The sequence below is a fragment of the Pecten maximus genome, chromosome 9 (assembly GCF_902652985.1).
Source record: "Pecten maximus chromosome 9, xPecMax1.1, whole genome shotgun sequence".
NCBI classification, from domain to species: Eukaryota; Metazoa; Mollusca; class Bivalvia; order Pectinida; family Pectinidae; genus Pecten; species Pecten maximus.
The window spans coordinates 33,681,469-33,706,109 of record NC_047023.1 but is presented as its reverse complement, the minus strand read 5'-3'; the positions used below and the strand labels follow the sequence as shown (position 1 = coordinate 33,706,109).

At 35.3% G+C, this 24,641-nt stretch overlaps 1 protein-coding gene across 1 annotated transcript; it reads right to left on the bottom strand.

Annotated features, from left to right (window-relative positions):
• Positions 1–1,836: 1,836 nt before the first annotated feature.
• Positions 1,837–23,502, bottom strand: LOC117335096 (repulsive guidance molecule A-like; the record flags this gene model as incomplete). The annotated part of the gene is made up of 3 exons (XM_033895018.1): positions 1,837–14,728; positions 21,787–22,295; positions 23,265–23,502. Coding segments are annotated over 3 exons (1,452 nt in total), but the record flags the coding sequence as incomplete, so codon positions are not given.
• Between the last annotated feature and the right edge of the window lie 1,139 nt (positions 23,503–24,641).

Here is a 24,641-nt window from a genome sequence, read left to right as displayed (position 1 = left end):
TCAACATATTTCAAAGGCCCCTCTTGGCACTGTTTAACGTTAATCACTGTTGTTCAGTTCAGCCATTTAGTCTAATTAATCGATTTGAACTTGGCTGTGAATAGAGACTGTTGTTCAAAGTAAACGATCATGGTCCACTCTGGTATAATTGGATGTCAACAAGGTATGCCCAGAGCCTTAGGGACTCGGTTTAATCTTCAACGATAGAAAGGCACCTGCCAACATGCCAGAACACGGAAACACTTCAGACTGTTAAACAGTCCATATGAAATATTGAAACAAAATCATTATTCTTAAAAAGGCTGGTGAACTTTCCGATGATATGAGCAGATGTTTTCCATTTCTTTATGACAGTTGATATCTAAGACTTTCACGTGTTGTAGGTAAATGCGAAATACCACACTTACCTGGGCATATGTAAATTAAAACTGGTCTCGTGCATATATTTCAAGCCTCACTTTTGAAGGTGTGATGTGTGCTAATATTCACTGTGAAGTGAGAGGTCAGTATGTACCACGAGATGCATGATTTTGCATACGATTTGTGTTTAACAATTCTTCATTACATACCAGTCGTTTTGACAAGTGTTTGTGCAAGTCATCATACGAACATCTTAATGCATATACAAATCTAGGCTTCCTGAATCTTGTAGTATACCTTTTATCCTATATCTTTGGTAGTATATCAATTGCGGCATTTATCATCTTTGGTCATTTTTCACTTTGCTTGATTCATTTAGCTCTTTTCATATTGCCTCTGTAAAATAAAGTAATTACGCTTTGGAATAGGTTGTCACGTGATGATGCTAGAGAGCAAATAAACATGCGATAATGAAGTACTTATTGTTGAGTGATGACGTCATTCCATATTTTGACACATAGATGTCTAATCTTTGTCGTATTTTACATTTACCTTTAAATGTTATGCAAATTGATTCCACCTTTCCTGTTTTTTGAAAATGAAAAAGACACATCAAGGAAGTATCTTTTTCAATTCATTAAAAATCATAACTGCATAGTTGGGGTTAGGGAATTTAAAACAGCATTAGACGGTTGGTTACTGCTAGCTTTTATCCAAGTTCGCAAACAATGTTCATCTAATAGTAACACTTTAAAACCGTCAATAGTCAATTCGTGTCGAGTTCATCGATTACCTTATTTTGGGCAACTTTTTTTATTCTTCAGCTTCGACTTCGTTGCTTTTGCTGTATTGATGTGGTACCTACCGTTTAGGCTTGTCTTTGGGTACAAATTGTAGCCATCCTGTATTGGTGCTTAGGTGCGACTTTTGTGACCTTCTTTATCGATTTACAGCCAGATTTTTGTCTTTCGTTTTTTGTGCGACTTTTGAATTATTTATTTTTTTCCCCAGTCAGACCCTGTGGTAGTGACATTCTTTTGGTGATCTTTTACAGGAGTTGAAGCCAAATACCGTTTTATGGTTTCATATGTTAAATTTCCAAACCACATGTCGATGGTATAGACGCTTATATATGTATATTTCAATGCACACGTGGTTGATTTTCTACTTAAATTAGCAAATTGGAATCACATTTGATTTGCCGTTATCATGTTTTTGTCCATAATGCTATTTGGCTTTGATTCTACGGCGAGCCTTGATAAAAGCTCCAGCCCAAGCTCGTGTGGCGTGAAATCATGTTTATTTATGTGTGTGTGTGTGCTTGCTCCAATGACATAAACGTTGACTTCTTTTTACAGTGTAACCGAAATGTGAATACCTTTATTTCGTCCATCGAATTATCATCCTTGTAACGTTTTATCGGCTTCCACAACCAACAAATGAGAAAATAACAACATAAAAAAACCAACACATTAATTAAAATTTTTAGTTTTTAATTTTTTTTCATGGAGTTTTTTTCTATTTTAATATCCATGTTTGCTATAACACAGATCAAACATTCATGGCATCATCGCAATAATGAATTCAGTGAAGGCATGTAACATATCTAAAGGTTGTTAGGCTACCAAACTGTTAAATAGTAATATCTTTATATAAATATGAATTCCACAGTGTAATATTATAGTTATTCTCTGTGATTTCCTATGTCGATTTCTATCAGTTGCTATTGAAGTGACATTCCCCTGTTAAACAGATACTACCCTAAACGGACCGAACTAGTTTTGACAATAGAAATATCGCTGTATCGTACCACACTGATCCTCTCTTTATTCCCAGACTTAGAACACAATAACACAGGTGTATACAGCCACGTTAAAAACCCCTGTGGTGAGCCCCCACAGTATGGTTTTATCAGCTGCAATCTCTTGTAACATAAACAAATGCAAATTCTCTTGTGAAGTTCGAGGCTATCGCTGGTGTCAGAACTGCTTTGATAAATAGGGGGTCTGTGCTTGCACCTGTGAACGAGGATTCTGACCCACTCGTTTTTCTCCGCCTAACTCTACCGGTTATCAGTCAAAACACTGCTAACTTCGTTAGTTCCTCTCGGCATCAGCACGAGAATGGTTTCCTTTGCATAGCCTATTTTCGATGGAATCCGCGTCACTCCTGATCCTAATAAAAGACCCAGAAGCGAGAAGCTAACATACTGGTATCCTTGATAATACGGTAACATTACCTCGGAGAGAACACAGGATTGTATGCTATAAAAGCAATTTTCTCCCTTAATAAAAGTAATGCCTTGATGTATGAGAACATATGCACTCCAACGGGCTATTGTATGTAAAACAGAGAATAAACTGTCAGATTATATGTTCTAACACATCTCGTTGCAGCCCCGCGAAGCACCTCTCACTCCTAAATCGTGAAATACTAAACTGACCTGGTAATCATTCGAGACATGAAACAGACTCTATCCGATAAATTACTGTAGAAAGTCGCCCCACACACCTGCTTGCCCAGCTTCATTAATAATGCCTGAACAAGACGGCTTTGCCTGTATTCTTACGTATCCACAGGCACTGGTCACTAGCAAGGCGGAGATAGATGAAATCAAAACAACATCATCGCAATGCCTTGAAGAATAAACGTACTGGCTGACAAGAGTCTCGGTACATTGGGAGCTGGCATGGCTGTACACGCGTAACGTTCTGTACTACCAAAGTGTTGTGGTTTGACAGAGCTGTACAGCTTTAGCGAAGGAAACCGAAAATAAACTAAAACAGGTGAAACGAATGAGGAACTGTAATTTGAGTAATTCTAACAAAAACCCGTACCCCCGTTTCTACGCGTGTATATCCGTATCGTCCCAGGGACTGGTGTAGAGAGCGATGGAGTGACCCTCATCCGCAAGCTTCCTCGATAGTAGGCAGGCTTGGGTGTATGGTGGATCCCCCAGTACCAACATCCGAGGTGAAACGGAATGTAATACATGTGACTAAAAATTACCACCAAAACAGAACCATATGTTCTGTTTCCGTACTTTCACGATAGCGGGCAACTTGTGATAGCATAAGAATGTGAGAGAAACTAGGAAGAAAAAAACCCCCAGATTTTTTAGACATTCAGACATTTTACGCCCATGCAGTCTTGAAGTAACATATTCCAACAATTCAAGTTAAAGTTTTATGGCTATTATCTACTCCCAGCTCTGCCACAATTATATGCCCCCGAGATTGAATTAAACAGCTCTTGCTTGATCTAAAATTACAATCTGGCAAAACCTTGTTCTAGTTTAGAATATTTATAGAGTTTTGAATTTTCTAATGTGGTTTGCAGATGGGTTCCTTGTTATGGTGCTAGTACACTTTCGAAACACGTAATTTTTCAACGAAATGAAATCATACTCATTCCTAGCTTAATATTGCACAAAAGTCAATGTTGGATAATACATTTAAATGTGGTTAAATAACAGCGTATGACCAAATAAGGGATGAGGCTGCTTTGTACATTTTTTTTGTTCTTTTAGGACTAATTGTGATCGCTGATGTTAGGAGTCAGAAAGATGGAAATCACAGAGTAAAGATAGTAAAATCAAAACTGAGCGAAACTAAGGTTTAACTACAGAAGGGGAATACTGCATACCCTTTAATGAATCAGTTTGATAATTATAAACGAGTATGTGTATTATGTTTCTTAGTAGACTAAACAATAGATAGTAGGTGGTAGGTGATTATCATATGTGTACATGGCTATAGTGTTGTTGCTAACTCACAAATCAGATTCCAAGGTGAGCAGCAAGGACAACAGCACTATAACGTTAAACGTCTAGATGTGAACAGGTCAAAATGATAAAAATAATGAAATAAATCTTGAGAAGATACTATTTAAATACGGAACACCAGTGTACGTTTGAACCAGGTATCATTAGCATACAAATTTATCCCTTCTGACTCGGCCCTTCAGAAATTAAAACGCTACACACACACATAAACCTCCCACTTGACAGCCTTGAGCCCTCGTGCTGCTTCGATAAAGAGTTTGTATGATTTAATATGGCTATCTACATATGAATTCCAAATATGTCCCCAAATTAGATAATCGTATCTCAAATTTTCATCTCCGAAATATCAAGTGATAGTCTATCTCCGTATAATCACAGTTCTCGCTTGGGTCATCTGCCAGATAAACAAGGGAAGTGTTGGCGAGTACACTACCACCACATAAATATATATGTCACCTGAACAGCCGTATATTACTCCCTGGCATCTAAAGTGGAACATTTAGCCATGTTATGGACTTATTCCTATACGTTTCAAAATACGAAAAATACGTAGAACTTGAGAAGAAATAAATGGCTATTTACGAGTTGGTATTATTCGAAATGGATATATTCACCGCACGCACGAACATATCTCTACCAGTCATCTTTCAGTATCATAAACATCTTTAAAATCAATCCACGAATATATACGATCACTCTTCAATTAGAGAGACGGGAAGCACGCTAGTTTCCTACATGTAACATTTTCTCTAGTCATTAAATAAGTAGCTTTGTTACACGCGATTATATACAGACATCTACTTCACTGATAAATTATGCCTTTGACAATGATAAATGACCAACAAATAAACACCTTTGACTTAAGTCGTTCCTACGTCGGAGACCCTCCTCGAATGATATTATACACACACGTCATTACAACGTTAAAATAGAAATCATACAAGATTATCTGTGTTGATCACACTTGTGTAATTATCTTATTTAGTTTAGCTTCTGTTTAAGTTGATCACACTTGTGTTATTACCTTATTTAGTTTAGCTTCTGTTTAAGTTTTCTATAACTTTATGAATATTAAAAAATAAAATAATGTTGTTTGAAACGAAGATTTATATAGGCTAAAATTAATTCGGATATTATCACCCATAATAACCAATATAGTTATGTAAAAAGTACAAAATCTCCCGTCAGCTAGAAATCACCGTTGTAATCGGGATAGATTAAATTGTAAACATAAATTATGTCACTTAATGGAGCTATAACGCCAGAAACCCCCGATTAAACCCATTTTTCTTTTTTTCTTTTTTTGGGGGAGGGGGAGGGGGAGGGTGGTAGGATGGTAGGATGGTAGGGTGTGTGTGTTATAAAATTTCATTGAAGCAGCCTTGAAGCCAATGTTCATGAACCATAAGTTTGGCTATAAGAAATATTCAACCATACATATTTGCAATAATGGAGTAACGAAGTTGTGGTTTCAAGTATGAATGAATATGATCTTATCTCCTCGGAAGTCGCCTATTCAGTAATTATACTTATCATACATAAATGGTTTATCTTCAACAAGAACAAAGCTATGTAGTTGAAAGTGGGCCCTATAAAACAGGGTACGTCAGTATCACAAATAAACTTGAACAATAAAATGTACATGCAGTGTTTTAAAATGTACAATAATAAAACAAACTTAAGAAGAATTATCTAGAATGTAATACATGTATTATGTTCAGTCCTACCCGATTTGGAATTGCAAAACGGTATCTTATTTCATTTAAGAATTACAAGGTACTATTACTACTAAATGTCATGTTTTGACGAAAGATATAATACGTTTTTTTTATCAAATATCTAACTGAAGTTTTACCCACTTTCCAAAACAAAAAAAAAACGTTCCTACAGCTTTACAGTTTTTACATCAAAAGTAATTCTGTTTACGCCTATTTTATAAGTCCTAATGTAGACACTTCCGTTTTACGAGTTATATATCTAGATTCCTAAGATAAATTATTTCATACAATTATTATAAAATTTCACACGTATATACACACAGTCATATACCGTTATCTAGAGATCTGCATGTTGAGATCCCTATCACAGAACGATAGTGCCTCAGCAGATCTCGACAACTTAACCTACAGTGTAGACAGTTGCTTTTCCTTAATTTAACAGTTATAATTGCAGACATTAGTGTATAAAATATTCAACTATCATTAAATTGAATTTCACTTTGTAGAAATGCATCTTTTATTGTCTCGAGATCAATTTTGAGAACATAAATCAGAGACAGAGATAGTGTTAAGCCGACTAAACATTAAGCCAGCGGGCAGTGTAGGAAGAAGGGGTCTTTATGACACAAATGACAAGCGTCTGAGTGACAATGATGGAAAACGTCCCACCTTTGCCACCAGGCGTGTTATGTATGGTCCTAATACTATACGGCGGCCGGTAATCAGGGGGCTACACAACAAGATGGATCTATTAGCCTACCACTAAGTACTGGCCGTGTAGTTTACATCTCAAAGGTGTGTACTAATAAGACACAAAAAAATATACAACCCCCAGGTGTGATGCAAAGGCGAGAAAACATGTAAACACTTTGTTCTTGTAAAACACAGGGAATGTCCATGCAAATAACTATGTTAGATTGGCTTATCTGTAAGAATTTTCACTGTTTCGAAATAATTAACACGTTTCCAGATTAGTACATTCAATATATTTCTACTCTACAGTTTGAGGAATAACTCATTTTTACGTTTTAATACATGTGTCCACAGGTGCCCGACTCGTTTTATAAAATAATAACATATAGAGTACTCTCATTTATATGTACTCTATATGTTATTATTTTATAAAACGAGTCAGGCACCTGTGATGTGTCTAATTATATGGGAATACTTCAAGGGAATAAACATTGTTCCCGGTACTGTAATTTTACGTCATTGGTATATAGTCGATCAGTTTTTTTATACACCATGCTAGCATTCAAACCTTCGCCAAATACTGTCACGAATTACTCGCCAAAATGAGGTTGTTTATAAAACTTATTTTCACAAAACCAAACACCAAGTATCTAGTTCACCCAGGCTTTAAATAAACTAAAGCTTTCGAATTTGAAATTCATCATCATTAAATGTTAAGAGAAAATAAATAGATTGTGCCATACATGTCTATACTGTAGCCTTCAATATCGTGAACAATACCTCTTTTTCTGGTTTAAATTAAACCTACATTCACCTGTGTCATTCCAGTAATGATCCTACCACGATCGGTATCGTAGTATGACCACAACATGAATCTCAAAACAATACATTTAAAGGGGAAAGCCTCAATTGCACTATGTGGACCATTTCAGAATGTAGAAGCCCGGGTTAATTTTCATGCCTAGCCCCCATTGCCTATGTGCAATCATTGCAAGGGTCATTTCACAGCGACCTTTTAATCTATATGTGCTTTAAGAAAATATCTTTAGTCAGGTACTGGGGGTAACCCGAGATTATTGAGGGTCGGTGATATTTCAGGCCAAACCTCGGAAGTCGGCATTCGTGTTCAGTGAGTAAGGCCATATAGAGCAAACTCCACGACCAACACGCAACAGAGAGCCCGATCGACTGACATAGGAAAAACATTGATTACTATGTCGTCCCGACTGCCCTGGAATGGATTCTTCCCCGCTTTGATTTGGGTGATTCCATAGGGACAATAATGTATGTAACGTTTGATACACCGTGACCTCAGCTGATCTGGACCGTTCCACCTACCGGAAAATGGGTATAAAATGGTAAATATATTAAAGGCTATCTTCAGCTGAATGAACCGGTATGATCAAATATTAAATTTCATTTACACCAAACACAAGCCCCCATAATATCAGCTGTGTATGAGACGTTGGAATCGCGTGTGAGGACTTACAAGTATTAATGTCTTTGTATTCCTGTCCCCAGTGATACGTTTACATAAGGAGAAAAATGTACATATAACGACACAATATCACACTATTCAGCACACAGCTGGCTTCAAAGCTAAGACCTAAACGTAGCATATATTCATAAACAGTTGACATGTCATTTACACGGAACTTCCACGCTGTAGCTGACACTAATGGCTATCTCGCAGGACATTCATTTTTCTCAGTCGGCCATACCATAATGTGGCTAACATCAACTTGGGTGGAAAACATCAAACTTCAGAACGAATTGCAAACATGCAGAGCCCCCGCTTTTTATGTTAATATGCAAATATACATTACCAATTCACATGAATTCATCTATTTAAAATTCCACAACTGTCTAAACAATTTAGATGACGCTTCTACAAGACGTGAGAGTGAATACGAATGTTTGGAGGGTATGTAAATTCGAGAAAGTGCACAACTATATACAGTTATCATCTACGGTGGGTCAGTCTTGACATAACCAAGGAATAACAATAGATTTGGCAGAAACATTCAACGGAACATTGACCATAGCATTTAGTCTCGGAGAAAATTGAGAGTGACATACAATCTGATTGGTTAATGAGGCCAATTAACAGCTACAGATTAGGCGATTGGTTATGAATTAAAGGAATGGAAGGTTGTAACAGGAACGACGATTGGTTACGAATACCATCAGTTTAGAGTAACGGGGATTCTGACTGGCTGCATGCGTCTGATACAGCGGTATTGGACTGGTTTAGGTTGATACGTACCAGACTGCAGCTGCGGCTTTGATATGTTAGATCATGTGGATTTAATTTGTAAACTTGCTATATATCCCTATTTCTGAGTTTCAATTTCACAAAGCATTTAAGACTTCACAGTTGTTTCCTATTAACTATATGCCATTTCTGCCTTTGTTGTTTATATAAAATGTGTACATTACGTGTTAATATGGCACCCATATTGTTGGAAGTGTGCTTCATAATAATCGAGTAAAAATATCCCGCTCCCTTTCTGTGCCGTTGGTAAAATAATTTGCACAGTATATTAGCGTAACCTAGACAACCTTTAAGAATTATGTGTTGAATAGTTGTGTTTGAAGCTTCTTCGGTGTGAACATGAGAGCGGAGTCACACTCTAGCATTCCAAATTCCAAATCTTAGAGGCAGATTTACGTCAGCATACCAACTAAATCGGATAGCGAGGTCACAGTGTACAACTTGACAAAGCCCATACTAAACTCATTAGTTGTATCAGTGATCATCATATAAACTACACATGACCCTGGTGATGTATAATCAGTATTTCTTCACTTACATAGATCTAAATAGTCAAAATGCCACAGATTAACAATTTCTTCTATGGATATATTCTACCTTATTACAACATAATTTACTAGATTTATTACAATCATATCAATACGTATGATGTTTGGATGAATACTAAAGTCAAAGTAGATCTTGCCTGAACATATTGCAATTCTTCAAGTATACTTAAGCACCAGCACATTAATTCTACAATTCTGAAGGTAGTTTTCTCCCAAACGTCTAGAAAGTAAATATCAACGTTTATATTCTTGAAGCGAAAATCGAGAATGACCATTCAACAGGTTGTACAAGCTAGCATTATACCTAAATATCACGTTTGGCAGGGATAGGTCAATCCCTCTTTGTGCTTTTTAAAAGCCGAGATCAGAAACAGCTATAAAATAAATTATATGATACTCTTCTACGTTGGTATGACCCAGGTCCTCCATTCCCAAGATTTACTGCTCAATTACAACCGGGCCAATGGAGAAGGGGATAGTGAGGTACCTTGGGAAAACAGTCACTAAACATTGTTAAAAGTCGATAATTTTGTTGGTGGCTCACAATACATATTCATAGTCTACCTATTTAAAAAGTGTTTAATTGAACTATTAAAAGCAGTAAGCTTTTGTTTTTGTTTTTGTTTTCTTTCTGACGGACCAAGGAATTTCAGAATTACTGCTTTTATGGTCAATACTGAATAGTACAGGGTAGTTAAAAAGAAAAAATTAATACTTAATAAGAAATTAAAAATAAATATTTTCCACAAAACTACCAATGTTGAAAGGTATTTACGCTTTGGTTAATGTGGCATGATATCCTTCATTACTTTGGTAATTTCTAAATAAAATCATTATCTTCTGCACGTTTAGTTGGTAATATCAAACATTAAATGTACATGAACAACTGAACATTTATGATTACACTGTGATTATCGCCTTGAATGCTACAAAAGGTTTGTCTCATGTCCTGTCTTTACTATGAAGGGTGAGAGGGTTCATCTATGTTCTTTCTGAAATACCTCTTACTGTGTTTATTAAACAATATTTGGCAATGAGAATATATTACATATGTATCAGATTACGTTTGAATAGTGTGTATTATGACAAATAAACCCTAACCGAAATCTAAATTTAAGTGTAGCGTGAAAACATCAAAAGAAAACACAAAACCTTTAAAATTTGTCTGTGGAAATTTGCCAAATCAAGACACACTCAGATGTAAAATCCTACTCTTGAATATTTGGATGATATTTTTTTATCTCTACTAGTTTTTAGTTTCTGAATAAGTTGTGCAACTGCCAACACTTCTTATAACCAGGAACTTTGGGAAGGTTAGAAGCTGTCAAAAACGCCATAAAATCTACGCAACCCTTTATATAAGTTACACAGTTTCCCCCTGCCTGGCCCCGCGTAAATATGTATGTATATATACTCAACTCACACTAACTACTTGTGCAGGTGTGCACATCAAACCTAGGAAGATTGAGTTCATGATAAGGCTTTCTAAACACTACAGCACACAAGATATAGAGGGAGGGAAGACCGAGAAGGCTCTCAACCATATAGCCATAAAAACCGGCTGAAGGAGAGAGGGCTCGGGATAGAGAAAGAAGGGGCATATATATAGCTCCTGAAGGGTTTACAGTCCTACTCAAGGTATCACATGTGTGGAGGAACGCTGGTGTCACTGGAGGGGCCTACGACACCAAACAGGGGAACAAATCTGTGTGTCTTGCCATTCACAAGAGAGGATATAGTAGTGTGATGTAAAAACTGCTCCAATAAAATGGAGGTGAGCTGTTTCTCGAACTGCTCCAGTGAGTTTATAAAGATTTTAAGAACCTCTAAAGCGTAAACATATTATATTTTCTGAAGCAGTTATAATAAATCTGCCTGAATTATGGACTGTTATTCAGTGCTTTTAAAAAACACCAAACAGTTAAAAATTTGAATCCAGAGTGTGTTCCACAGAAAAAATATTTTACCTATTAAAACTCTTTAAACATTAATTTTGAGTAAAATGGGCATTTACATCAGAATATTGTGTGAAGGGACAAACGGAAATAGATTGTTTGCACTGCCTGACTTCAAACAGTTTTCAAATATTCATGTACATTTGCTAGTAATACCGCATGTTTTTCCCTGGTGGATTTGATTAAATCTACACGAATCTCAATAAAGGGTCTTATTACATTCTACTCCTATCATCAGTGACTGACAGTTGTATAAAACATGATGGTGTCGAGACTTGGAATCTAAGCATTAAAACAGAAATATTTGAATCTGTTTTTGAAAACAACATTCACTTTTATACCCAACAACCTCTGTGTATCTATGGAAACACGTTTCGTTTTTGTGGATGAATTTAGAGATTTATAGCAATTAACTAGATGAAGTGTATATGAGCCATGTGTACCAGTTTAAGTAGACATAATATTGGCAGACTGATATTTCCCAGTACTTTTGTAACCTATCACAGCCTAATCTCAACTCTTCTGACTTGTATCATTCAAGATTTTGCATCCGGGATTAGATTCGGCCCATCACCCCCAAACTTAACAAAGCCGTGGCTGATGCTAAACAGGCTAATTTTGGTTCAATAACACGATTCATTTCCCTTTTCTACCCAGGTCAGTGCAGGAGAAGAATAGATTTTGGCAAGTCCTTTCACAATATACCCACAAAAGCCAGCAGAGATGTGAAAGAAAATAGTTTAAACCTCGCACACCTGACCAGGGAGATGAAACAGTCCACTAACCACTTGAACCAGACTCTGTGTGTCAAAATTTTAAATTAAAAATCTTTCTGTGGTCAACGAGACTTTTGAGGACTTTAACTGTCCATGGGACAATGTTTGTGACAGACAAAGCAGGGATTTCTGAGCGTCCTGGTTGTGTGTATGCCCATACACACGCCTTCTTCCCCTTATCATTGTATTCACTAAACAATCCCTGCCTTATAGAAAAGTTTTATGAGAGCACAGTCAGGGTCAGAGTTTCTAGCCTTTTCAACCTTTTCATGGTACATGCCTTCACCGACTTGCATTACAGTTTTTATAGCTTACCAAGTAAAATGCCCTACCTCCCTACAGAGGTTACTGCTTTGGTTACGAGTTGGCTTATTTCAACTCTGCCTTTTTTAAGAAAAAAAAGTTCCATCAATTTATACCACAATAGAATTCACTTAATTAGAATTTACATTCTAAAATGTCACACTCACCATCTCTCTGCAGACTTAATACACACGCTTCATCTCGCCACAGGTACACCAAAGTGGGTAATTTTGGTCAACTATATTGGAAGAGGAGATCAAATTGGACACACTGAGGAATGATTGCCTGTGAAACTGCCCAGTTATGATGCCCTTGATATTTGTTTCCATTGATCTATAACTATTGTTGTGTACTTTAACGTATACTTGTAAGATTTAGTGGCTAAATTAGCACATAAAACCAAAATAACACAATAAACTCTATACACTCTAGAATATCTTCTTTTAACAGGACACTTTCAATATTTCTTGTTAACATGAAAACCAGTTCATTATTTAATCTCCATTTATTCCCATTCACAAGGAATATAATTAAAATAGGCAATAAATTTATGTTAATAGATATTCAAACACAAAAAGGTAGATTTAATTTTCATATATTGAATATAATTATAGATAATATATGACCCAATATCTCAGATGATTTGACTGAATTATGCATGAATGAATTTTTAGAATTTCTTTTAACACAAAGGTTAATATAAAAATAATTTCAATTTTGAAATTAAATTTCATTTTAAAAACTTCATCAATAGAAACATATACACAATGTATTCCATTGCTATGAAAGTTTCTGAATTTAATTAATTTATGCAAACCACTTTCAATTTTATTTCTCAAATTTAATCAGTGATCAAATTAATTGTTCTATTTTATTGGATTAGAAGTTAATAAGTCTCCATCTTCCAACATACTTGATCAAAATTAACACTCTATCACACTTTTCAAGGAAACTTTTTCCCACTAAACACAATTTCATTTAAACATTCATTATACACATAGCACCCAGTTTATTCTCAATTTGAATTATCACATATTCTTTTGCTTTCAGCATCAGTTATCCCTCTACTGACATAACCTTCTGATTTATCTCCCTTTTCACATGCCAGTTATCTCCCCTCTCACTCGCCATTCATTTTTTCATTTTTTCACTTGCATACTTTCCTCCTCTTTTCATTCACCACACATACTTTCATACCCTTTGTATGCAATATATATTTATATATATATATATTCTATATACAGATATATACAAGTTAAAACGCTGTTTGGACATGCGGGACAGATGAACAGGTTTTTTGGTGGGTCAACAAAACAGAGTCCTACCATTTGTTTGGAGGAATAAGAAGATATTACCTCTGATTGGCTTTAGCAATATGCAAATGAGGACATGATTTATGAGAATGTAAATAAGATGAAGATGAACATGAAGATGATTTTAACAATGATATAATCATACCTGATAACGACAGCTTGGTATCCATGACAACAATCAAGTGACATAGATACGTATGGATGAGGCTACGACGTTCGGAAGAATTCACAAATGCTAAATAAGGTAAACAAGTACAGGTGTTTCACAGGTTGACGAGAGACCTGTGCTACACCTGTGTTATACAGGATGGCACTGGTGCCACAGACACAGCAAAATCGTTAATACTAAAATCCTAAAAGATGATGTGTAGTTAGTCCTGAAGGTGGCAGCACTGCTGTGCATGTTATCATACCTTGAAAGGTCCGTGCGATTTGTTTGTGTCTGCCTCATTTCTGGCGTAAGCTCGATGAGGTCCTGCCATGCCTGATAGGCCGATACAGTAAAAACTTTATCCCCCGTGGTCATGAGATCGAACACACATGAATCGAAATAAAAATCCACAACTTTGGCTTGTTTACACAAATTGACAGCGTCTGACCGCTGCATTTCAATGCTATCACTACTGACACCGGTTGGAGGTAAAATCTTGTTTTTCTTTTCTGCTAAATACTTTTGATAATTAATCCGTTCTTGTTGGGGACATCCTCGCACACACAACTCCAGAACATCCTCTTCTCTACTTTTATTTATCACTTCCTGTGGCATTTTGATCGCAAATGTAAAGTACCGACCTATTTGGCGAACCACAATCGTTGTGTCTATGAACCTAAGGTATATCTTTATATGTTTCCCAGGCTCTACTTCGTACAGTCTTACGCTGTTGTCTTGACCATAGGTAGTACTACCATCATCAAACGAACCCGGTAAATGGTCCGTTTGTGCGGCATACGTCACAAATCGGTGAGCCGCACAATCTTCATTTTTCTTTATCACAACTGTAAGCTGTAAAATAAATAAAAAAACTTTAATATTGTTTAACTTCATTGAATGCATTAACAAGTTAGTATGTAGTTAATATATATACAGTGTATATATAACAGTACCTCCATCTGTAATTTGAAAATTCATTTCAGCAGTACTAGTGTGGCTAATATTTGGTATCTCTCATAGAAAAACCATCTTAATGGAGTGAATACAAATACATACAAAATATGTAGTTCGTTATCAATGATACATTTGATAAACTTTCTCAGCTTTCTTACATTGTACAATTCATTATAGATGAACAAGCAAAAGAAACTAAAATATTAGCTACATGAGTGAAACATTTTCATTTCACAGTGATAAATCACCATAACTTCATTGTGCATTTATCTCATGACTTCATTATGCATTTATCAACTTATACCCCCTATGTTTTTATCAAAAGATATTATCAAGGGTTTTTCTCTTCCCTGGTTTAGGATGTGACCTTGCCTCATTAGGAAGAAAATTGGGGGAAGGAATTTTCTAATTTCAAATATATCAATACTTTTTCCCTTTAATGGTGTATGTGTATAAAATATATCAATACTTTTTTCCCTTTAATGGTGTATGTGTATAAAATATATCAATACTTTTTTCCCTTTAATGGTGTATGTGTATAAAAAGTTTTCTTGTTCAGTAGGCAATCTGTGTGTGATGTCAATATTTATTCACATTCTTCTACAAAAAAATCTTTTTAAGAAAATATCTTCCCAGCTTAATTGTGTATATATAATGTTTTCTTGTCCTTTATATTGTTCCGAGATTGAAGCTCGGTAAAAGCGTACCTTGAAGCTAGGTAAAAGCGTACCTGTCACAGAACACCTGTTGATTACAGTGTCTATTGTCCTAACACAGGTGTCCCACTCAGCTATATTACCTATTGATCACAACAAATTAATCATGTCCTACGTAACCTACACATGTACACAACCAGTTAAAGTTTTTTTCTCAAAAGAAGAGCTATATCTAAACCGTTGACTGAAATCTAATAACCCTATCGCGGCTTGGTATTTAGAAGTTTTAAAGTCCTAATGGTTTTGACTATATGTCCTTCATGTTAATCAGTGTAGAGGATAGGAAATGACTGAAGAACAGAAAAAAAGGTCCTATTTACAGTGTCAATGGATGTCAGTCCGTTATTGGTAGTGATTAATCTACATGTTAGGCTCTCTATAACAGAATATAGATAGTTTGTTCAAAAGTAATTACATATTCAGTGTAGGCATCCATATATTGGGGGCCATGATAGCTCAGTCAGTGAAGGGGCAGCCACAACCTGAGTGAAGGTTCAAGGTACATGGTTTTCTCAGGAAGCCTGTCTGTACTATTGTGTTATTGAGTAAGACACTTTACCCTCATTGCTCTGGATGGCAGGCGACGGACCTGTCCTATGTTGTTCAGTGAGGTAGTCACCAACTACTACTAGGAGACCGCACCTCAAAACGACCCTGGTTGTTCACGGGGTGATAAACCAAACAAACTAACAAACTACTGTAACCATAGACTGACCTATATGTCAAAAACAAAGCTTTCCTTTACATACATAATTTCTCCAAAGTCAGAAGAAATGTTAGTAACTTACGTACCTAATATATGAATATATGTATATGTACCATTATACAAAATTAAGGTGTGATGTCACAATGGGTATAGAGTTGATTTCAGTATATAATCTGTTTTTATTTTTATTGTGGCATCTCTTATTAAACATAAAAATCCACCCAAAACGTATACATGGTCTAATATTAAGTTCCAAATTTAAGTTTTTTGTGCTCAGTGGGTGTTCAAGTTTTGATGTTTCAATGTTTATATTTATGTTCAGCATATATAATTCTTACACCTACCTATCAAAGAGTAATTTATGTTGAACTTTAAAGTTGCACTGACATCAAAATAGATGTTAGCCTAATATCTCATTTCAAATACATGTACATAAAACAGAGATGCAACAATTTTGCTTTGTAATGACAATACACCTTAACAGGTTGGGACCAATTTATGTACAATCCAACTGTATAGCACAACATGTATTACGTGTACTATACAGAAGCATGTAGTGACCAGATATCACATACTCTCAATCTTAATTACATCACAAAATACAATTCTAAATGATTATAGAGGTTTTTTTTTTTATTTCTGGTGTTCAAATTTTCTAAATTAGTTAAGTTATACAAGATGGTTCTAATTAAATATATTGACCAATTGAAGAAAAAGAGATTTATCAAACTAGAGACTCATTTTACCAGGTATATAATGTAGTAAGCGAACACTAGTGGAATTTATTACAGCTATAAATAGCCGTAGGTATAAACAGGATTAGAGCAGGTAAACACACCAGGTTTTGTCTTCCTTCACACTTAAGATATTTTTCAAACTTATTGGTAAAGATAACTTTATTCAAAAGTGTACACTTAATGTCTTTATGTTATCTTTTAATTAATACATCATACTGTTAAAGTTTATAAAAGTTAACATTATCATAAAATGAAAATACCAAACAACATCAAAATTTCATATATGAACAATTTTCTTTGAATAATTTAAATTTTTCATGTGGAGATGAAAAAATATACAGTTGTGTATTAAATGCATATTAATTGAGCACCTGGTGCTAAAATCGTCACATGTAAAATAAGATGTATATATGGGTAGGAAAAGCTGTTACTTTGATAAAGGTGTGTATTATAGCTATAGATAGTCATTAACTAACTGATACTGTGACAGTGTTCATTTAATGTTTTAACGGAGCACCTGTTGCCTTTAGGCTATATTTATAGAATCTGTTTAATTGTGCCATAAATTGTCAAAACCAAACTATAGAGGACCTCGCTATCTCAAAGTCTGTATAGGTCATGAACAAACTTTGAGATATCCTGAGTATTCATGGTAACCAAGTCTATATAGAATTTTTACTGTTTAAGAACTGAATCTTTTAATTTTAATTGAGCAGAGTGTTTAAGTTATCAGAGATTGTAATAACAAAGTCTGACTGTACCACACTCAGGGAGTTGAAGAAAAATTGTTTAAACCACTAGAATTGGTAAACAAAGAAATCTTCTTGTTAGAATTATTAATTGATTATCCCAAGCGGTTTCACATAATACATCAATTTTCATTTTAACATATTTTTTATTGCACAAATCGTACAAAATGAATTAGACAACAGAGAAGCCTATATAAGTCTCTTCCTATGAATCCAGTGAATACATGTATATAAAATTTGATGAAAATTGGAACATGACACACAAATGCATACTGATATAAGTTAACATGTAAGTAAATTCAGGTAATAATTGATATAACAGCCCAATATAAAAGATGTCTACAATTTCCATGTGTTCAAAATAAATTAGGCTCATCACTGAATGCACAATTTTCTCAGTTTTTCAACTGAAGTATTTTTGGGACAGTCAGAGTGAGAGTGATATAACAAACTTCAAATTGTCAAATTCCAAAAAGTCGGTATGCTGGACATCACAGAGTCTCAAAATTGTCCAGACACAACTATCTATATATAGGAACTAATATGGGTACCGACAGATATGATTTGAGAAAGACTTTCTAGTTCTGATCAGTTTGAACTAAATTTTCAACTTTTAAAAATCCAATATGGTTGGCTGTCGGCCATTTTGTTTAATATCTAGTCAGGGACCAACAGGAATCTACACATGAACTTTGAGGAAGATCCTCCTTAAGAAATAGCAGTTTTATCAACGAAGGAGTGATGAAGGACTGAAAATATAACAAAATAAAGGATTGGTGTCCGTTTATTACAACAGAGGGACTGTTCTCTATATAATACCCCACCCCAGGACTATTAATCCCCCACCCCAGGACTATTAATCCCCCACCCCAGGACTATTAATCCCTAACCCCAGGACTATTTATCATCTTATACCTTTAATCTTTAGCAATGACGTCCCCTACATTGTATATAGCAGACCTGATTAAATGTAATGATATAATAGGTTTCAGGGTGTGATCTGTAAAATCTGCAACAGTTCCGTGTCCCAGGGAGTGATTTCACAGACACTGTACAGTTGAGCGAGGCTGTACCCTACAACTGGCACATGACCCTCCCCATCTTAAAGCCAGTTTTCTCATTATTTAATGTTGATATGTGCATCTAAACACCCAAATTATGCAAAATACTCATTCTGTGTGTATGCATAGATCTGATAAAATTGTTCTCTCTCATGCATACAGATTATTTTGTGTTTCAGCAGTGTAGGAAAAACAGGCTTCAGAAATTTGCATGTGTGTGTACAAATGTGTTCAAAAAAACCCTACACATTGATTTAACTTAACCTAGAAAGTGGAAAAACTGCTGTTTGGATATGTATGGAACTGTACCACAGTCCTCTCTATACCAAATGGATGTTGTTTACTAGAATTGTTGGGGATTAAGTGCAGACTGCTCCAGGGTACTATCAAATCCATACAGCTAGCAGAAACAAAAGGCGTGGACAACAGGGGTATACTAAAACTAGGGGGCCTTAGAAACATGTGATACAACAATTTGTCACTGAAGAAATGTCTAAAAGTGCCAGAAAAGGATGGCAAAACACCTCCAGTCTCTTCCTACGTCATCTTCACTAGAAGTCCCTTTATTTTATTGGAATCACATATGTACTTCTGTAGAAACTTTCTACTATATAATACATATAGATAAAACCTCCTGCTTTTAGCACATTTATGCTTGTCACAATATTATTTTGCCAGGGGTGGCCATTGCAGATACTCGAGATCATCACAATATATAATTAAAGTTTCCCCCAGGAAATGTTGTGACTCGAAATATGTATAAATAATTTTTCATTGTTTGTAAGCAGAATGCGGCTTTCTGATTGGTTGAGATTTTTTTTCTTACCACTATGAAAAAAATTCTGAGAATGGCGCGAAAAATGTGACGTCACAATACAAAATTGACATTGCGTATTGATTTGAAAAAAAGAATCCCATATAAAACCAGTAAAATTGTACATAAGATATGTTTTAAATTAGAAAATTATTTTCAAAAATTAATTATAAGCGTTGATGTCAATTATTCTTTAGTTTCATAGGGGTATGAAAAAAAATTTCATTGCAAACTTCTGTAAGAATCTGCTACTAAAAAAAATTGACATCAATGCTTAAATATATTAAACCTTCAAAGCATATATAAAGATTTTTTTTCCTTTTTTTTTTTGAAAAACTGACACACTTCATAAAGTTGAGAGAAACAATATTAAAAACTGAGGGAAAATATTACTAGTAGTAATATAAGTGTTAATTATTGTTGTCTAGAGTAAGTACATGCAAGGGGGCCATGCAAGTACAGCCCCTACCAACCACCTAGTTACATGTAACTTACTGTCACACCTGAACTTTTGCCTAGCAGGAAAGGTGTGATTGACCAGGGTCAGTTAACACAACTCACAGCCCTAATTGGTAATTAACATCAATTGACCCCCAAGCTGCCAATTAACAGGTGCTCCTGACCACATGTGGACACTAGATGGGTGAGCAGGCCAGATGTCAATCAGTTCAACTCACCAGAATTAGGTCACAGGTGATTCTGAGGGAGTGGCTTGTATGTGTACCTGTGTTTATCAAGACTCACCTGTACAAGGGTAGAGGTTCACCAAGGCAAAATCTACCTGTACTTCTCAGTGGACAGTCAATTCAGTAAACAAAGAAATCATTTCTACTAAATGTTTATAAGAGAAATTGCAGTTTTATCTAATTTACCATTTGTTTCAAAACCAGAAAGAAAATATTTAAAATAGTCATAATTTATTTAACGAGATAAATAACTAACGCATGTGATGATTTCAGAATCAAAATGAAAGTGAAAAATGTCAGGAAGGCTAAAAATGCTAAAACATGGTATTGGTTTTGACAACAAATACAATGTTGTTTAATAAAAAGTTGAATATTGTAACATTTCATATAATACCCTCAAACTGCCATCCAATTAGTGGTAATCAATTATGAAATTGTGTACTAATGATTATCTCAAGATATATAGCCCCTTAAAATGCAGAATTTATGTATTAAAATCTCTAGTAAAAGAGAAAGATTAAAATGTAAATATGTGGTATTTACTCATGTTTTTGTGTGGTAAATATAGTATATTTTTGATGATTAAGATCCCTGGCTGTAGCCGACATCAATATGCAGACAAAAATCTGAATTTTATGCAAATAGGCACTTAAATTGACAGCTATAAATTATTTATAAAATTACATATTTTGACAATGCTTTTAATTAACACATAACAATGAAGAAAATAGGACACAATATTAGGTATCAGAATTGTTAACACACACTTAAACATCATGAGAATGTGGATCTATTTAGTTCGTACATTGGATCCCGACAGTCTTAGATATAATGCGTCTCATGCGAGTGTGTGTGCACATGCTATTTTATTCTGCGTTTGGTTCGCTGATATTTTGCATATCGATTTGTATAGAGACTAAGCCGTCTGTACATAAGTATATACTTTCTTCGAAAATCTGTGTTACTAAATGGTGAATGTATGGAGAAACTGTGAACAGCATACCGAACGTCCCAGTCCGCCATTTTGACCAGTGTCAAATGGGTCAAATGATTTTTATTTCTATTCTGTACACAAGTGTATACAAAACGTCAGAGCAGGTATGCACAACCGGAAATGTCAAACGGACAAATTTACGAGTTAAAACATTAAACAACTGATATATTAATTTGCTTTCCCAGTAAACGGTGTAATTATTCTATCATAAACGAACTTCAGTTGTAAAAATCGTCAATGTTCAAAGGCAATCTAGCAGACCGTATACATAGCGAATCAAATCCGCCATTTTGAAAGCGGACAGGGGCAATTTTTGGCATTATTCACGCTGTATAGACTTTTAAGTCGTTAGCCTCCCAATAATAACACATAAATGACATTTACAATAAAGCACAGGGCGAAAAAAAAGCTGCAACGACTGCATTATGAGATATATCTAACCCGTTCGCTCAAGTATTGAAGGGGGTTCTCGGGCGACATGTTCCCGGCTTACCTTGCTCGTAGCAGTGGCAGCTCCGCTTGTCACAACAGGGTCGTTAGTAACCTGTACTGTCAGGTGCTTGTTGTTTATAAGTGACCATGCACCCTCAACTTTACATGTTTGAAATTCATCACTGAAAGTCCTGAGGTGGGGATCTCCAAATAATCCACAATGCTTGTAATTCCTCGGTCCTTCATACGAACACATGAATTCTGAATCAGGTACTTGTGGAATATGTGGCACAGTATTAGCGGCTGGATCATACACTTCCCCGTTAATTGAACAGTTTAGCTCCTTTAATGCCTTTTTATGTCCTATTTTTTCTGACTGGAAAGTCAAACTTGTCTTGCATTCAGAACGATGTCCCTGTTTATTTAAACATTTTACATATGTACGAATAACTATACATTTCGGATTGTCAGTAACTCCACTTGACATTAAATCCTCGAGAATTCCAGATTTAAGGGCTGCAGTGGCGTCCTGATATCTTGTCCAACACATTCTAAGATCACATCCAATAGCTGTAACAAAAACAAAATGTCAGCAAAAACTCTTCAAATTATAGAGGACCATTTCAAATATCTGGATGTAATAACTAACAATTTCATTATTCCATTGTAATGTATGATGGATACACAATGCTAACTTGTTAAAATTTGCATCATTATTTCAATGTCTTTGAATAACACTGCTTAAAAATTGTGTATTTTTGTGTTTCTGTACATCAGAATTTTAGTTGCTATTTTGTTATTTACTATAGACCTATAAACTTTTGTATTAAATTGTTATTTAACATTTTTGAACTTTGTTACTGTACACAGAGATCTATATACTAACTTGTTATATAGATCTCTGCTGTACACTAGAATGACTGTACACTAGAACTTTGTTCTAATACATTGTAGAACTTTGTTACTGTATCACACTATATTGTAGAACTTTGTTACTGTACATTGTAGAACTATGTTACTCTACATTGTATATACCAGATTTTGTAAGAAATGTAATTCTTCCTCAAATGGTTTTGTAGTTGGGGCTTTACATGCTATTTTTCTAGTTCCTGCTTTAAAAGTCGGTAATAACAAGAGCAGTTACATGCTGTTTGAGTTTTTTCTACTCTGGTTCTGATATGTCCATCGTACATCATCATCTCTTTTTACTATAAACTGTGGATGATAGGAATTGGTGTAACGGTTTAGTATACTAGTTTCATATTATATGGTTGTGCACTATAGAACTGTGACAAGTTTATAAATAATTAATGTTTAAACGCCACCAATAACACTAAATATCGCAGACATACCCTTTCAATATTTGATGAACATATATTACCGTATGATCGAATACATGAATTAGATATATCCTAAATTTAACAATTAAGAGCACGCGCCAGTAACTAACAACGGGGAGCTGAACCACCAACCAAGTGCACCCCTTAGTAAACGTCTTATGAACATGTGTTCGTGTATAATACACAACAAAATACAGACCTGAGTCGACACCAATTCCGATCAGGACGAGTAAAACCAATGCAGAAATGGGGGGCATAGGCGGATAAGAAAGACAGCGAGTACCCATGCCCTTCCATAGAGGTGATGGCAAAGCAAAATCCCGATGAAATCCCTCTCCGTTTCGGGTGCAAGTTCGCTCTGCCCGCAGAGGTATACTCTGTCTGAAAATGATAACACAAAAGCTCTGTGAAAAGACAAACGATTTCTCCTGGTTAGCTCACTGTTAATCCCAGTGTCAATCCTTCAATACTAAGTCATCATGTTCGATATCATCGTGTCGGTATAAAACTTGTATAATCCGTCAAAACAGAGTCAAATCGTAACGCCGTCTTCCACACCATGTTACGTACGTAAGTTCTCCGAGATCTAGCGATATTAGTGAGACACAAGTTCACTGCGGTAAAGTGGGTCAGGGGGCGGGTCTACAGCCGTCCATCAACAGCTACGCCGAGAGAGCTTTAATCTGATTGGCCGAGACAACCGGTAAGGTATCAACTATCAATAGAGCTGTCAGGGCAAATTTCTAAACAAAAATGTTTCGTCAAATACGATTGCATTTGTGTAAAGATATTCACGCTAATTTTTACCAAAACAGATAAAGGATTTTTGGGATGCGAGAATCACTGTCACAGGTTTTGAGATATACTCGGATAGACATTTAATACCAATATGTGTTATTTGTCGATAAACTTCTGTTTTAAAGTGAGAAAGTAAGTAAGGTCCTTCTATTTCCCCAACAATGTGAGTCATTTTTAACATATATCTATATTATCCAATTAATTTATATTTTCTACAGCGTGTTTTTATCTTCTTGTCTAGTTTAACAGCGAGCAATTAATATAAACTTGATGTTGAAAAAGAGAATGATAATACTATTACATCAGTACGACTTAAGACCTGGTCTATTGGATACATTTTAGGCAGCTGTCGATCAATACAGTAATAAAATAAATAAGAACATTTAATTTAAGATTCACATTTCCAGGTATATCTAAGCGCTCATCATCGGCAATGATGGACAGTCAGGTCTACAATTTCAATCCAAATACGCATTTCCCTTGTCGCTCATTTTATACAATATAATTCTTGTTCTTTGTCGAATAGTTTTAACATGTCCAATAGAAGGGAACAGAATAGAGACAATTCCAAAACAGATAACCTTAAAGGCAATTATAACAAATGAGCAAACAATCATATTTAATTAAAATTCATTGTAGTTACCGTGTCCAGCACGAGTACTTATAATATAGAATGTACGCCTGCCTCACACCTGGCTTCTATAGCCATAACTTGATGTCTCTCGTCACGTCGCTTCCTATACTTATATAATTAACCAGGCCTAGAATGATCAGTCTG